Genomic DNA, 15581 nt, shown 5'->3' on the forward strand with positions numbered 1-15581 from the left:
GCTATTTTTGCAGTAAAATTCTGCCAGCTGTGGTTGCCAGAAAGCTACCATAAAATTACGATAAAGCATTTTCTGGATTTAAGGGAAAGAAATGCATTGATACTCTTGATTTTATGGTTAAAATGTGCTTCATCCCATATTTTACTGTTAAAAAAACAGTTTTAACCTTGAAAGATTTTTTTAACTTGAAAACTTACATAAAAATACGTAGAAAATAAAGTTTGTGTGACCTGTTATAAATACTACAGCATTTTTTCCATTATCAGCACAACAGTTAGTGTATTTAACATTTAATATGTGTATTATTAGCATGGCATATGCAAAAATTGCTTTCATATCTGTCAAAAATATTAAAGCATTATCTCCATTATTAGCACATCATAAGTACATCAATCTGACAGGTACAAACTGCAGTTTTTACATGAAGTAAATGCAAAAAATCACCATTTTACTTGTTATAAATATTATGGCATGTTTTTGTTATCAGCACAACTGTGAAAAATTGCATTCTTTTAAAAATTAAAGTAAAGAATTATAGCATTATATTATATTTGTTTGAAATATTACAGCATTTTTCCATAAAATAACTGTGTAAGAGTAGGGAAATGCATTTTTTGAAGAGAATTTTAAAAATTCTCCTGATTAACTTATTTTTTTACAGTGTACAACTTTCTTTAAATAAAACAAACAAGCAAAAAAAAAAAAAAAAACGCTTGCTGTCCTGCACCTTTACGGAAACGGCACGGTCATAGCTAGAGCTCAAAAATACATTGTTTGTTTGTTTTTCTGCATCAGCCATTAATATAACTTAGAATGCCATAAATCATAAAAACACGAAGATTAAAGTTGAATTTCTTTCATTATTTGTCTTACAAAAGTTGCAAAAAACCACGAATCAAAATGCACAGCTTTTTTCTGAGTCCACAATTTTACCAATGCCAGGAAAAAAATGGAGCCTCTGCATACTAATGATATTCTACTGCTTACAACCTCGACAAAAGATGAATATTTGACACTACTATGTCCATCTTCAGAAAGATGTATCACCATGCTGAATGTATCTTCCAGCAACTTGTAAACAACTTGCTCCTCTGTATGCCATGTTTGAGCCAGGCCACATTTACTTTATTGTTAAAATACGTTTGACTTTGCTTTCAAACCTTTCTAATTTGTCTCCATACTTGCGACATGCAACACATGAACTCTTCTTAATGCCGAGTCCATAGCAGAAGAAACTAGAAAAGCACTCAGAGAGGGCAGTAGTCAGCCAAGGCTGTTCAGTCGTATCATTTCCAACAGATGAAATATTTAATCAAAAATGACCTTGCGCTGAGCACAGACGTGTGTTATGTATGGATACCAAATCATGTGATCTAAATATGGAGTCGGCGGTGGGAATTGACGGGACTCAGAAACACCCCCACAGTTAAATCAGTTGTTCCTTGTATCATTTACGACAGATAAGTCCCAATAAGTCCGCAGCGGTTGATTTAAGGTAGGATGGCAATCATGTGATCGTCAGCAGGCAGCTGACGTAGTGTTTACTTGTTGTCATGGTGACAGTGACGCCGTGCCGCTATCTTGCAATGACAAAGAAATCTTTAATGAATCCGTAGATCCAGACTATAAGCTGCATCACTGAAAAAATCTAATCACTTGGTCCTTGTGTCTTTTCTGACCTTCCTGAAAATGTCATCCAAATCTGTTTATCCATTTCTGAGTAATGTTGCTAACAGACAGACAGACAAACAGACAAATGTATGCCGGTCGTCACATAACTCGGCCGTTCCATGGCGGAGTAATAACTGGAGCATGTTTAACATCTTTATTATTATTATTATTATTATTAACAGTACAATGGCCAATTTTCCAAAGTTAATTCACTTAAAACTACTAAAATTAAGTAAAATAAAGCAGAAATATGTTCACAATCATGACTGCAATAGTTAACTGCAATCATACAGAGATATCACATCTTTTTTATCAGTGCGATATATTGAACCTCTAAATACTGACTCCTTATGCAACTAACATCTTTAAAGAGCTGAAGCTAATTCTTGTGAGCTTTTGGTGTGAATCAAACTTTAGAAATAGTTTTTTTTTGCCTTTCAGACACGTTTCTCTTCCTTAGGTATCTTCATTCCTCTGTTACATAATAGAAAGAAAAACTTTTCCACATCTTCCTTCTAAATAGTTCATCTCACTGGTTTATATTTAGGCCTCCAGCTGCTCCTCACACCTCCAGAATAATTCTGCCTCCTGTGATGTTGTCGTCAATAAACCCCAAAATACACCTTTAACATTTTTAGACTGTAAAAAGGTCTCAAAGTACATAAAAGGCATCAGAACAAAATGAACCAATCAGGTGCTCTGAGAAAGACAAACATTAACAGCAGTTTAGTCTTTCTGGGGTTTTTTATTTTAGTTCACAAAATGAGCTTCACTATCCAAACATCACCAGACTGACTTTTGCTGCTTTGTTTGAGATCGATTTGAGTTTAGTCTTTTAAACTCACAGAACTGAGCTACCAGATTTTCAAGTGCAGGAAATGACACAGCAGCTGCAAAAACACAGAATGAGCAACAGCACGAGTGAATTCAGGCTGAGCAGACAGCAGGAAGCTTTTCTCCACATGAGAAAGGATGAGATATGGAAACGGACACCTGCAAACGCACCAAAAAAGTTAAGATAGTTAAATAAAACTGCATTATCATCATTGTTATTATCATTTGGATTTTTATGGAAATTTATCTAAAGTGTTTTTTTCTACAAAATCCAAGCTACGAAACAACTGTGTTTACACTAAAGCTAAAGGTCAGTGGCCTTTTCATGTCTACTTTTTAATTTGAAATTTAATTCTGCTTTTAAAACTAGACAGCACATTGAACTTTCAGTTTTGTGTGGAGTCATCTTGCTAAATATCACAATCCAAATAACACACAGCACCGTGGGTTTCAGTGGTGAGCTGAGTCTGCAGCCAGACAAAATTAGTGGAATTTATTATCAGCCTTAAAAGCTCAGGTTGAATTAAAAAAAAATAATGGAATCACATACATTATTGGGCTAACCCACTCCTTTGTGTCGCAAAAATCTCTTCTAAAGTTTGTTTTTGGAGAATTCAAGCATCTCTGTCACAAATGACCGGTAAAATCCTTCCTACTTGGACAGACAGTTGACAGTTTGGAAGACAGGATCTGTAGTAATGTTCTCCTCAGTGTGATCAGTTCTGCAGCTGAAGATAACTTACTGTCTGTCCTCCCAGAGAGCAGCCTGGTCTCTCTGCTGGTGAGTTCAGGTCCGAGACATGAAGCTTCCAGAGGATTCCAGTCCGTGTTGGCTGCAAGAGGAAACAGCAGCATTTTAGGAAACATGCTGGCATTTAACGGAAACTTCTTCTCTCTGAGACCTGCTGGGGCATCATCAGTCTGTGACAGTGACTGAACAATCCAAAGAGTTTGAAGGCCTCAGTGTCACATCATCCTTTGTACTCCATTTACTTGTTTAATCCCAAAATGGATCTGAAATACGATTATTTATTTATTTGAAATCACCCATGTGGCATGACTGATCAAAGCCAGAAACTGTAAAAACAGAACGACTCATCAGATTTGTAACTTTCCAATGATTCTAGAAGTACTCATCTGTGACATGTTGTTCCGTTTATAAAAACATCCAAATCTAAATTTAGAATCATTAAATTTCATTTAAAATTCACCCAAAAAATCACCAAGGTTTTTGCTTTAACCAGATTCTGAAAAAAAAAACAAATTGGTGTTCCTTGTGTGACTGTGAAGCCATGAGCCATGACACAGCTGTAACCAGCAGCCAAGGAACAAAAACTCTTTTGGCTGAACTGCAGGCTGTGTCTACACGGAGCAGATAGCAGACATGTATGGAAACTCATTTTTAATAATAATTAATGTTAATATTAATAATAACAATTTGCCTTTTTTGTCACAAATACATTACAGCACTGTGAAATGTTGCTTTTTGCATTTCCCAATCGGGGTCAGAGCTAAGGGTCAGCCGTAGCACAGCGCCCCTGGAGTAGGAAGGGTTAAGGGCCTGACAGGGGCCACAGAAGGGTTTTAGCCATATTTGTGCTGTTTCCATAGAGATGCAGGACTTTAAATTGTGGTGAAAAATGAGCCCACTGTGAGTAAAAATGAGACAGAAACATTTTCTTTTTTTAAAAAAAAAAAGCAGAGAAAAATGTTTGAGGTTCAGAGGGTTAACGGAGCATTTCCACATCAACAATATGTATATAATATACATAAATAATAATGATACACGCATAAACTCTACTATTCTTCCTTGACATGTTAATGGCCAGATAACACTGCATTTATATGTAGTACAGATATATTGATTTTAGTTGATTGTTTGCAGACTGCAGTAGTTGGTGGTTGGTGTCCCGGCTTTCCTGGGATCTTCCTGCATGGAGTTTGCATGTTCTCCTTGTGCATGTGTGGGTTTTCTCCGGGTACTCCAGTTGCCTCCCACAGTCCAAAAATATGCTGAGGTTAATTGATTTTTGTAAATTGTCCGTAGGTGTGAACACGTGTGTGATTGTGTGTCTGTATATGTAGCCCTGTGACAGACTGGCGACCTGTCCAGGGTGTCCCCTGCCTTCGCCCGAGTCAGCTGGGATAGAGTCCAGCACCCCTGCGACCCTAATGAGGATTAAGTGATGTACAGATAATGAATGCTGGATGTTTGCAAACTATCCATCATGTGTTGATGTTCAAAATTAACTTGTGCTGCACTCTTCAAGTTTCCCATTTAGTTCACTGAACATGATTTTATTATTGGTGGGAAAGTTTAAGATGATCTTTTAAACATGTTTGTGCACGTTACCAGAACACACCGTGTGATGGTTATACAGTGTGATGTTAAAGTTACAGTCTTTTTGACAAAATCCAAACTGGAAATTAGGAAAATTTGTTTTTCTGAAAAGTCTGACAAAGTAGATTTGAAGCAAAAGATAAGCAAAATATGTACTAAGATCAGTTAATGCTCATTGTTTAAGGTAAGTAAACCAAAACTGAAGGCATGTACGTTTACATAGTTCATGTGTGAAATGCTCATTCTTTAAAAGCACAAATTTTATAACAAATCAGTAAAAACAACCTGCAGACTGTTGGACTTTCAGATGTGAAACTGTGATAGAAGATAAAGCTAAGAACTAAAATGTAGGAGTTTAAACGTTAATTCAGTTACTCACCAGTGTGCTCAGCTCTCCTCTCTGCTCCGTCCTCTCTCACTGTTCTCTCTCATTCTCTTCTAGTAAAATTAAAGCAAGGGGAACTTCACAGATTTTTCTGGTACAAGGCCTCATGACTTCTTTTTTTTTTTTGACATTTTCATAGTCCTGCAAACACAAGGACGTTCGTTTTAATTTCATGTTCAAACCAACAGCACCTGAAAACTCAGCAGTGCATTAATTCACAATAAAACATAGAATAAAACAAATGAAGCCCTACTGCCTGCCATGCATTAACAGAACATCAGGCTTGAATGTTTAAAGCTGCACTAATTCAGATTCAGTGCCACAGAGATGAAATATTCAAAGGCCCCATCATGGTCTTATTTATTTTTCATTGTTCTGGGACTTTAAAATGTCAACACTTAAGACCTGTGTTTGCTTTTATGTCTGAAACCTTTACGATGTCTCGTCTCGAGTAAATAAAATCCCACAGCAAGTCTAAATCAATAATGTCAAGTCTGCAGCTCAGTGTACAGTTTACACACCTTCAACACATCCGCTGTGATGTCGTACTGAGAATAAGTTGTTGTTTTCGGTGTTAAATTCTCACCCTGCTCATGCACAGCAGCCAGAAGACCCAAAAATAATGAAAAATAATAATAAGAAAACACACAAACACACTCTCTGCTTTAGGAACACACCCGCTGTTCTGAGTAAACCCCTTTAAGCCGCCCACTCTGCAGCCTACAAGAGTCAACACACAACACGCTGTAGCGATCTGTCGACATCCCAGCAGACTTTGAACCGGCAGCATCTCACAGATTTATTTTTATACCTAATGTTTGAGATGCACTTGTTCGCCGAGGAAAAGGAGGAAATGTTTCCAGCTCTTTGTACATGAATCATTGACCAAAAACGCTGCTGATGACCTTGTACTCTGACGAGCAAATAAGCTGGACCGTTTGTTGTTGTTTTTTTTGCTTTTTCAGATGCACATTTTACTCTGTGATAATGTGATAATGTTTTTTTTTATCTGTGTAGAGTTCATAAATGATTAACATTAAAAAAATAAATTAATAAAATGGACAGGAGATTGAGTTGGATTCATTTGCAAAAACATTCAGAAGTCTCTATGCAGATGTGAATTTACACGACTTTTTGGATCATACACTACCTTTCAAAAATTTGGGGTCATCCAGGCAATTTCATGTTTTCCATGAAAACTGATGTTTTAATTCATGTGCTAGCATAACTGCACAGGGGTTTTTTAATCATCAGTTAGCCTTTCATCACCATTAGCTAACACAATGTAGCATTAGAACACAGGAGTGATGGTTGCTGGAAATGTTCCTCTGTACCCCTATGGAGATATTCCATTAAAGATCAGCTGTTTCCAGCTAGAATAGTCATTTACCACATTAACAATGTGTACACTGGATTTCTGATTCATTTAATGTTATCTTCATTTAATGAAATTGCATTTCTTTCAAAAATAAGGACATTTCTAAGTGACCCCAAACTTCTGAACAGTACAGTTTAGAAGCAAGAAAAGCAAAAAACAAACAAGAAAATAACTAAAAATGACATACCTTAATCGTAGCACCTCAGAAGAAGGAGGTGAACTTCTTGCCAAAACCGGAAATAGCTGGAAGAAAGTGAACACATTTTTTTTTTTAAAAGTGGTTCAATGGATGTTAATGAGGTTTAAATTTGAACAATTCTACCAAAAATAAAAGCATTTATTGTATTTCAACAACCGCTGCTCCTTCCCATGAGGTATAAACTTCACAGTAAAGCAAAGCATATTTATTGTACAACACATTTCATTTACAAACTGCACATTTAACATTTCAAACTAAACTAAATGATTTACAGTTAAAAATTTACAATTAAAAATATCAAAAGCGCAGATATGAGACGCATGGATCAAACAATCATCTAAAACTGAGGCGAAACTAATTTAAAGGATGGAGTACGCAGAGTAGAAAAGAAAAGTTTTCAGCTTAAACTTGAAATCAGTCAGCTTGAAGCTCGGTATTCCAGGTCTGTGCTGTAATAAAAACTGCTAGGTCATGTTTTGCACATGGAAGAGTGGAGGGTCCAATCACTCGTGCATGCAAGAGTTTATAGTGTTCATGAAAAGCCTGAGGATGCCAAAAAATGAGCTATAAAGCCAGTTAATGCCCACTATACAACTAAATAAACTTCAACTGAATGCATGTAGTGCCAAATTGTTATTGGACACTCATGTTTAACTAAATGTACTTTGAAGAGTACTGTTATCCAATATTTTATATACTTTATAATATGGCAGAGATTTAAAGTAGCAGATCAGCCTGACTTATGTCTTTTCTTAGACCACAGGTACAGTGCCTATCATAAGTATTCAGCCCCTTTGATGTTTTACCCTTTTATTGCTTTCATAAATCAATCATGGTCAATAAAATTTAGCTTTTCTAACAAAAAAAATTTATTGGAAAAAACTCTTTAATGTCAAAGTGAAAACAGATTTCTATAAAGTAATGTTAATGAAAGAAAATTATATAAATGAAAATAATTGTTTGCATAATTATTCACCCCCTTCAAGTCAGTATTTAGTAGATGCACCTTTGGCTGCAATCACAGCAGTGAGTCTGTGTGGATAGGTCTCAATCAGTCTTGCACATCTGCCCACTGCAATTTTGCTCCATTCTTCTTTGCAAAACTGCTCAAGCTCTGTCAGGTTGCGTGGGTATCGGGCATGAACAGCCCTTTTCAAGTCCAGCCACAAATTCTCTATAGGATTGAGGTCTGGGCTTTGACTCGGCCACTCCAGAACATTTACCTGGTTCTTTTTTTTAACCATTCCTGTGTAGCTTTTGCAGTATGTTTTGGATCATTGTCTTGCTGGAAAATAAATCTTCTCCCAAGACGTAGTTCTCTTGCAGACTGAAAAAGATTGTCCCCCAGGATTTCAGTGTATTTTGCACCATTCATTCTGCCCTCTATCTTTACAAGCCTTCCAGGTCCAGTTGCTGAGAAACCTCCCCACAGCATGATGCTGCCACCACCATGCTTCACAGTGGGGATGGTGTGTTTTTGGTGATGTGCAGTGTTTGGTTTCCTCCAAACATGACGTCTTGTCTGATGGCCAAAAAGCTCAATTTTGGTCTCATCAGACCAAAGAATCTTCTTCCACTTGACCATGGAGTCTTCCACGTGCTTTTTGGCAAACTCTAGTCGAGATCTAATATGACTTTTCTTCAACAGTGGCTTTCTCATTGCCACTCTCCCATAAAGCTTTGACCGGTGAAGAACCCAGGCAGCAGTTGCTACATGCACAGTCTCTCCCATCTCAGCAGCTGAAGCTTGTAACTCCTTCAGAGGAGTTGTAGGGGTCTTGGTGGCTCTCTCACTAGTCTCCTATTTGCACAGTCACTCAGTTTACGAGGGCGGCCTGATCTAGGCAGATTCACACAAGTGCCATATTCCTTCCATTTCTTGAGAATTGATTTCACTGAACTCTGGAGGATGTTCAGTGCCTTGGAAATCTTTTTGTAACCATCCCCTGAGTTGTACTTCTCAATAACCCTTTCCCTGAGTTGCTTAGAGTGTTCTTCTGTCTTCATGGTGTAATGGTAACCAGGAATACTGATCAACCACTCTCTGGACCCTTCAGACACAGGTGTTTTACAACTCAATCACTTGAAACACACCCACACCACTCAGGTGATCTTCATTTCACTAATTGTGAGACTATTGGCAACAATTTGATGGACCTCTATTGAATTAGACCATTAAATTAAAAAAGGGGGTGAATAATTATGCAAACAATTATTTTCATTTATATAATTTTCTTTCATTAACATTACTTTATAGAAATCTGTTTTCACTTTTTCCAATAATTCTTTGTGTTAAGAGAGCCAAATTTTATTGACCGTGATTGATTTATGAAAGCAATAAAATGGTAAACCATCAAAGGGGGTGAATACTTATGATAGGCACTGTAAATCCCTTTATAAAACATGCTTTCGTTCCCATACCTTCTCCCAGTTTGCCGGCCTGCTCAGCGGCTCCTCCAGGCAGGATCTTGGACAACATTCCTTCCCCCTCCATGCCAGGCTGCCCGGCCGCTGCGCTGCCGATGCCTCCAGGTCGAGGAGCTGCCTTGGAGCCTGTACAGGGAAAAAAAATCAAAGAGAGGTGTAATATTAGGAGGCATCTGCTGTGCATGTATATTTATTTTTCTGTGGTGTGATCTGATACCAGACATCTGGTGTCCGGTGTTGTATCTGTTCACTGTGTTTTCTCAATGTAGGCCAGCAGAATCAATGTCTCACCCTTCAGTTGTTCCTGTTTAAGATTTCCTGATTCATCTGCAGCTCACAAACCCTTTTCGGTCATTAAGTCTCCTTGAGTTAACTGATGTAGGTTCCTGTTGCTGGGCGTCCTCCATGATAGGTAGTTTCCTAAATAACGGACCTGTTAACTTAACCCTTGGATGCATGAGTGATTGGACCCTACACTCTTCCTTAAGTGGGTCATAAATGACCCATATAAGAGTCAGTGTGTTTTTTTATCATTTGGTTTAAGAATAATCATTTGTATTATTGTTTTTATTCTGATATGATGTTTGAAATATGTTTATTATTCACTTTATAACAAATTTTTTAACATTTTGACAACTGAAAAAGAAGAATATTACACAGAGCATCAACAGAAGAACGTCAACATCCACTTTGCTGACATTTTTCCTCACTTTTCCTCCAACTGTTGCTGCTCTTCATCCCTGTGCTCTTTATCACTTCTTGTTTGATGTTGTCAGTGATAAAGAGCTCGGGTTACTAGTACAAATATTACAATTTCTTTTAAAGCATAAAAGGTAACTTAAACATTTAAATGGAATGATACCAAAAACATGTTTTTTTGAGAAATAGCTGGAATATGAAATGATGACAACATTTCATTACAAAGATACTGTCAGAAAATGACCTCACCATGTCAGTTTGGACCCACTTGTGCATCCAAGGGTTGACTAGGCCCTCATTGTGCATCTGACTATGTATGATAAGCAAATTCTTCCCTGAACACTTTTTACCTGTTAAAATAATGCTGGAAATGTGATTTCACTATGAACACCATAAATGAATGAAAACCATCTTTATGATCACTTTCATGGCTCACTGATGTCCTGGAGTGAGATTTATCAGCATAATGTGTCAAAAATGAGAGATTCAGAAGTTCTGTTTCCACACATACACCGTAAAAAACACTTTTATAAATCTTTACATGTAATTTTTTTTACAGTTGTTTTTGTAATTTAAAAAAATTCTGCTTTGATAAATTACAAATAATAACTAGCAAAATCACAGAAAGAAATGTGGCATATAATTATTATTTGTGTAGTAATTAGTTCTTTTATTTGCTGTATTACTATATTTATTGTATTCAAAACAGCAAAAATATCACTATTTATAGATATTCACCTTTATTTGAAAGAAATGTACCTATATTTTGGGTGAAAAACACATTTTTTTCATTTTTTATATTCTGAAACTGACATTTTACCATTTTTAATATTTAAATAAATTATCACAGATTATTTTTATGCACTTGCTAATTGTATAAAAAAAAGTCCAAAATTGCAAATATTTCCTTAAAAAAATCTATACATTTTTTTTTTTTTTTACAGATAGTATTGTTCTATAATGCTTGGCTGTAAAATGAAATAGCTTAATTGTTTTTTCAAAAATAAAATAATATATTGTTCATATTAAATATTGCTGAATATTAATCATAGATGTAGTTATTTAAAATTAATAAAATAATTAAAATAATGTTGAGTAAATGCATCGATTCCAGGTCTAGTGTTGCCTGTCCTGTCCTGCCTGTAATTTTGGCTCAGTTAGTGAATGCAGGAATGTAGATTTTGAGATGTTTTGTCGTTAACACAGATTTGGTAAGTGGGTGTAAAACTTCAGAGTGTCAGATTGTTTAGATTTTCTTTTATTTGAGGAGCATCTACCACCCTCTGCTGTTCACTAGTTATCCTTATAAAATCCTGGTATTTATTCATTCTTTAAAACACATTTAACTTTGGTACAGCTCAGACCATCTATCCATTTAAATCTTTATACTTTTCAAGTTCTTTTGTTGTGTCCCTCCTGCTCACAAAGTGACTGAATCACCAAATTACCAGACTGACTGACTTATTATTTTGTGACTTGGTACATTGAAGCTGATCTGCTGCCATCAAGTCAAACCCTCCTGTCTGTTTCCACTGAAGGATTATCTGCAGATTAATCTGAGATTAGATGAAACGGCACATGGCGGTTACATAATGCCGACACCGTGAACAACAGCTGGCAAGACGGAAGGAAGTCTGAGCATGAGTGTTGGTGTTTATTGTACTGTACCGATGCCTGTCAGTGGAGGCTGTGCTGCCTTCGAGGCCGTGACCGGTGCCGCCTTTGCTCCAATAGCTGTAGCCGGAGGTGTGTCGATCTTTGTCTGCAGATAGAGAGAAGGGAAACAGCTCTAAGCTCATCATTTAGAAACACAAACATCCCAGTGTTGACCCTCTTTTCACAGTAAAACCTGCTGGAAATTGAAGAGCGGTGGGGGGAGAAAAATCTGCTGTCATCCGCTAACAATGCCGCTGACAGACAGAGAAGGGAGGATGTGGGATTCAGGCTCTGTTTACTCAAACAAAGGCTGAATGAGGCGGTGAGACAGCATGAGATAAGAGCAGAGGACGGACAGAAACACAGATAAGAGACGGACAGACAGACGGAAGGAAGCTGCAGTCTTCTTGTGTTGTGACACTTTAATGAACAGCGACTGACTGAATCATGTGTTTCTACTTTGTCAACTGTCACTCTGAGGATTCTTGCTGAAAAACATGACATATTTTCTCCTTCTGAGGCTCATTCAGCAATACACAATAAATATATGTACAGTAACTCTGATCTGGTTGGTTTTTATATTAGTTCATTGCACTATGAACTTGATATTAAAACTATTACTAAGACACAAAATTCAAACTTAACTGATTTGTCAGATGCATAATTCAAACTCAGATGCTTCGTAGAAGATCCAAAGAGAGCTGGAAATTTACTAAAATGCACATAAAAATGTAAGCACGACCTTTCAACTCAGCAGTTGCTGGCAGATTTTATATCCCAAATCAATATTTATAGTATTTGAGAATTTAAACTGTTTGCATTTGCGCTCATTGTTGCAAACATTATCCTCTGTTCTGCAATAAGATGCAGTTTAACACTTGAGATCATTGAACCCCACCAGTCTTTTTTCTTTTTTTTTACTCCTGTCAGTTTTATTCATTGTGGGGTCATTCTTCTCTGCAATATAAAGTTCTGCACCTCAGTGAAAGCAACACAACCATGACTAGAAGTAGACAGAACTAAAAAGTGCATTATGTGCAGTTCTAATGCTACAAATCCTAAAAGAACAAAATTTGAATTTTAAATTATTTATTTAAAAAAAAACAACTTGAAAATACCTGAATTTGATACGTACAATATATTGTTCACAGATTTTTACCAATACTGGAAAAAAAAGTTTACTCTGCGTACTATAGATATTTAACCATTTGTATTTTTAATTAGTTTGAATACTTGTCTCCTCTCTGCTCTCGGTAAACACAGCCTGCAGTTCAGCTGAAAACTTCATGAATTTTTATCATGTAATTGTTAGTCACAGCTGAGTCACTAGTATCTTCATAGTTGTGTCAAGGACTGCAGATTTTTTGGGGATTTTTACATAATATTTTGCATGCAAACATTTGCATGTAGAAGAAAATAATATTGGTGAAATATAATGAACTTTAGTTCAGCTTTCATTCATGGGTAGTTTTAAAATTGACTATTTGTGTTTTTAATACATTCTAGCTTCAATAATTCTTCAAATCTTCAACAACAACAAAAACATAAACAAAGAAAAAACAAAGCCATTTTGGTGAACTTTTTCAGTGGTTTTGGGGATTCAGATTATTTTAACTGCTCGGTTAAATTAGCTTCCATGAACAAATGTTTGTATTCTTCTGTTGAATTCTGCTGCATTTACTGTCGGCATTATAAACTGTTCTCTCCTGTGCAGGAGAAACTTGAAATTTTTTGTTGTAAAGTTGAATTTTTTGGTGTGTTTGAACTCCAACTAGACATTTGCAAATGTTATTAAAGATGTCCTTTATTTCCAGTTTCCACCTTTTCTCCCTGTGTGGGTGAACTGGTTTGGAAATATTACAAATGTTTATTTCTGCTGCATCATTGTGAGCTTTTGGAAACTTTTTCAGTTGCTGTGTTTCTTGCACTAAACATCTGAGGACTAAACATCTTCAGCTGTAACAGAGAACAGCTCCAGGACTGATGCAGACCAGACCTCCTCTGATATCCATCAATCTGACAGCTGCGACACTGAAAATATGGCCTAGTGTCATTTCCATGTTCCTACTTTGCCTCTTCTGTTTTCTGTAAAGCTTCTTGTGCCACTCATACTTTAAAAAGCGCTTCATAAATCAACCTGATAGACGCTGGACTGTCGCCAAATAATCACGCAATATTCGACATTTGCTTCCCACTGAGTCAAAACAGAGGTGACACACTGAGGCGCATAAAGCAGCTTTTCATTATTTACAGCCACTTAATGTGTTGAATTACACATAAGAGTCTAAGTGAATGAGTCTGCAGACTGCATAATAATAATAATCATATGACAAATTCTATTTACTGTTTATGGCTTCCTGTCGGAGCATTTCCAGAACCAATCCTTGCATAATTGCATATCAGACCATATGAATTACTTCACTTTCCTGCTGATACAGTCAAACAATGCAGCAATGTGAACATCATGAATAATTTGAGGATTGTAAGAACTGACACAGTGGCTTTGTGAACTTTTATTCATATATTTACTAAAGGCGTAGTGAAAAAATCATTAAACTGTCCCAAGTTTTCTGTTAATTGTCAGATTTTTACAAATAGATTCATATGGAAATAGATTTACGGGGTTGTCAGAGGAGATTTTTTTTCAGGCCAGCTTTCCTTGAATAGACAGTAAAGCGGCTACATTGAGTTATCAGCTGGCTGTGTGTTAATCACAGCGTTAGATAAGGCCTGCCAGCAGAGATGCAGCAGAATTTCAATAAATTATGTGAACCAGAGAGGAGACGGACCGACTTTTTTCTCAGGGAGCACGAAGGGACACAAGGGGACGAGTGTGAAGACAAGCAAGGAAAAGGTTTACAAAGTGAAAGAGTGGAAGACTAGATCTGACAAACTGTTAAAAGACAGTTTCATCACGATCATGAAATAATTGTTTTGTGCCCCCAGGAAGCAAAGAAAACAAGCTTGTTGTGTCAGGCTCAGAACGTGATGTTTTAGGGTGTATATACAGAATATATATAGTGCTTCCTTAGTTTCTAATATATTAATCACTCAACATGTAGTGATGGAAAAAATCCATTATTGTAGATACAATTTGGCCTTCTGAACCCCAAATTCTGTTTGTGGTGGGTTTGAAAGATACACCGTTTTTAAGAAATGCCTAAATTGCCCAATTTATCAACATGAGAAACTGTAAAAACAGAAAGAATAGTCAGATGTTCAACTTTCCGTGAACTACAAATTTGTGTAATGTTCAACTGGAAAATTGATTTAATCAAAATCATTTTATTCTACATGTTCCATTTAATGTTTGTCCAAAATATATATTTTACTCTTACCAGATTCTGTAAAATTCTGTCCTTGGTGCAACTGAAAAACCACAACTGACTCAGATTAGTATGCAAATAAATTTAAAAATCAACTAGCAGACTGTCTCTTTTTTTTCCAGTATTGGGGACTTGGGAAATTAGTAGATGTTGTTTCCATTTTTTTTTCTGATTGTTTCAGAATAAATAATCAAGGACATCTTTTCAGATTTGGTATTCTCTTTTTCTGTGATTTCTGCAATTATAGCTTATAATTACTGTGTTGCACAAAAGTCATTTTGGAGTTCTTCTCTTCTTGTCATAGTTGTACTGTTTCCATACAGAAAATGAGCCAACAGTGAGTAAAAATGTGACAAGAATAAAAATATGGTCCTGAACTGGTGGGGTAGTGTTCACAGCTCATGTGCAAGTTCTAAACTGCATCTCTTGGTCTCCATCAGATGATTGTTTTTGCAACAGTTGATGGAAAAGCAAACTGTTTGAATCCTCAGATCCTGAAAACACTTATTTGTGACGCAAAATCTACCAGCAAATGCCAACTTGAAAGGTCGAATTAACATTTTTATATCCATTTTAATCGATTTTCAGCTCTGAATTTGAACTATGCATCTGACAAATTAGCATAAATGTCACTCAATGTGTCTCAAATATTTTTGCATGATACA

The 15581-nt window shown here is 36.3% G+C and overlaps 1 protein-coding gene across 1 annotated transcript in view; it reads right to left on the reverse strand.

Moving 5' to 3' along the window:
- The window catches only part of bsna (bassoon presynaptic cytomatrix protein a), a 242960-nt gene that overhangs the window by 15190 nt on the left and 212189 nt on the right, over positions 1 to 15581 (reverse strand). The window contains 5 exon segments of the mRNA XM_051949918.1: positions 3249 to 3338; positions 5226 to 5372; positions 6797 to 6852; positions 9230 to 9361; positions 11603 to 11696. Of these exon segments, the coding sequence (XP_051805878.1) occupies positions 6812 to 6852; positions 9230 to 9361; positions 11603 to 11696 (267 nt within the window). The 3' untranslated portion in view covers positions 3249 to 3338; positions 5226 to 5372; positions 6797 to 6811.

The sequence above is a fragment of the Acanthochromis polyacanthus genome, chromosome 6 (genome assembly GCF_021347895.1).
Source record: "Acanthochromis polyacanthus isolate Apoly-LR-REF ecotype Palm Island chromosome 6, KAUST_Apoly_ChrSc, whole genome shotgun sequence".
Classification (NCBI taxonomy): domain Eukaryota; kingdom Metazoa; phylum Chordata; class Actinopteri; family Pomacentridae; genus Acanthochromis; species Acanthochromis polyacanthus.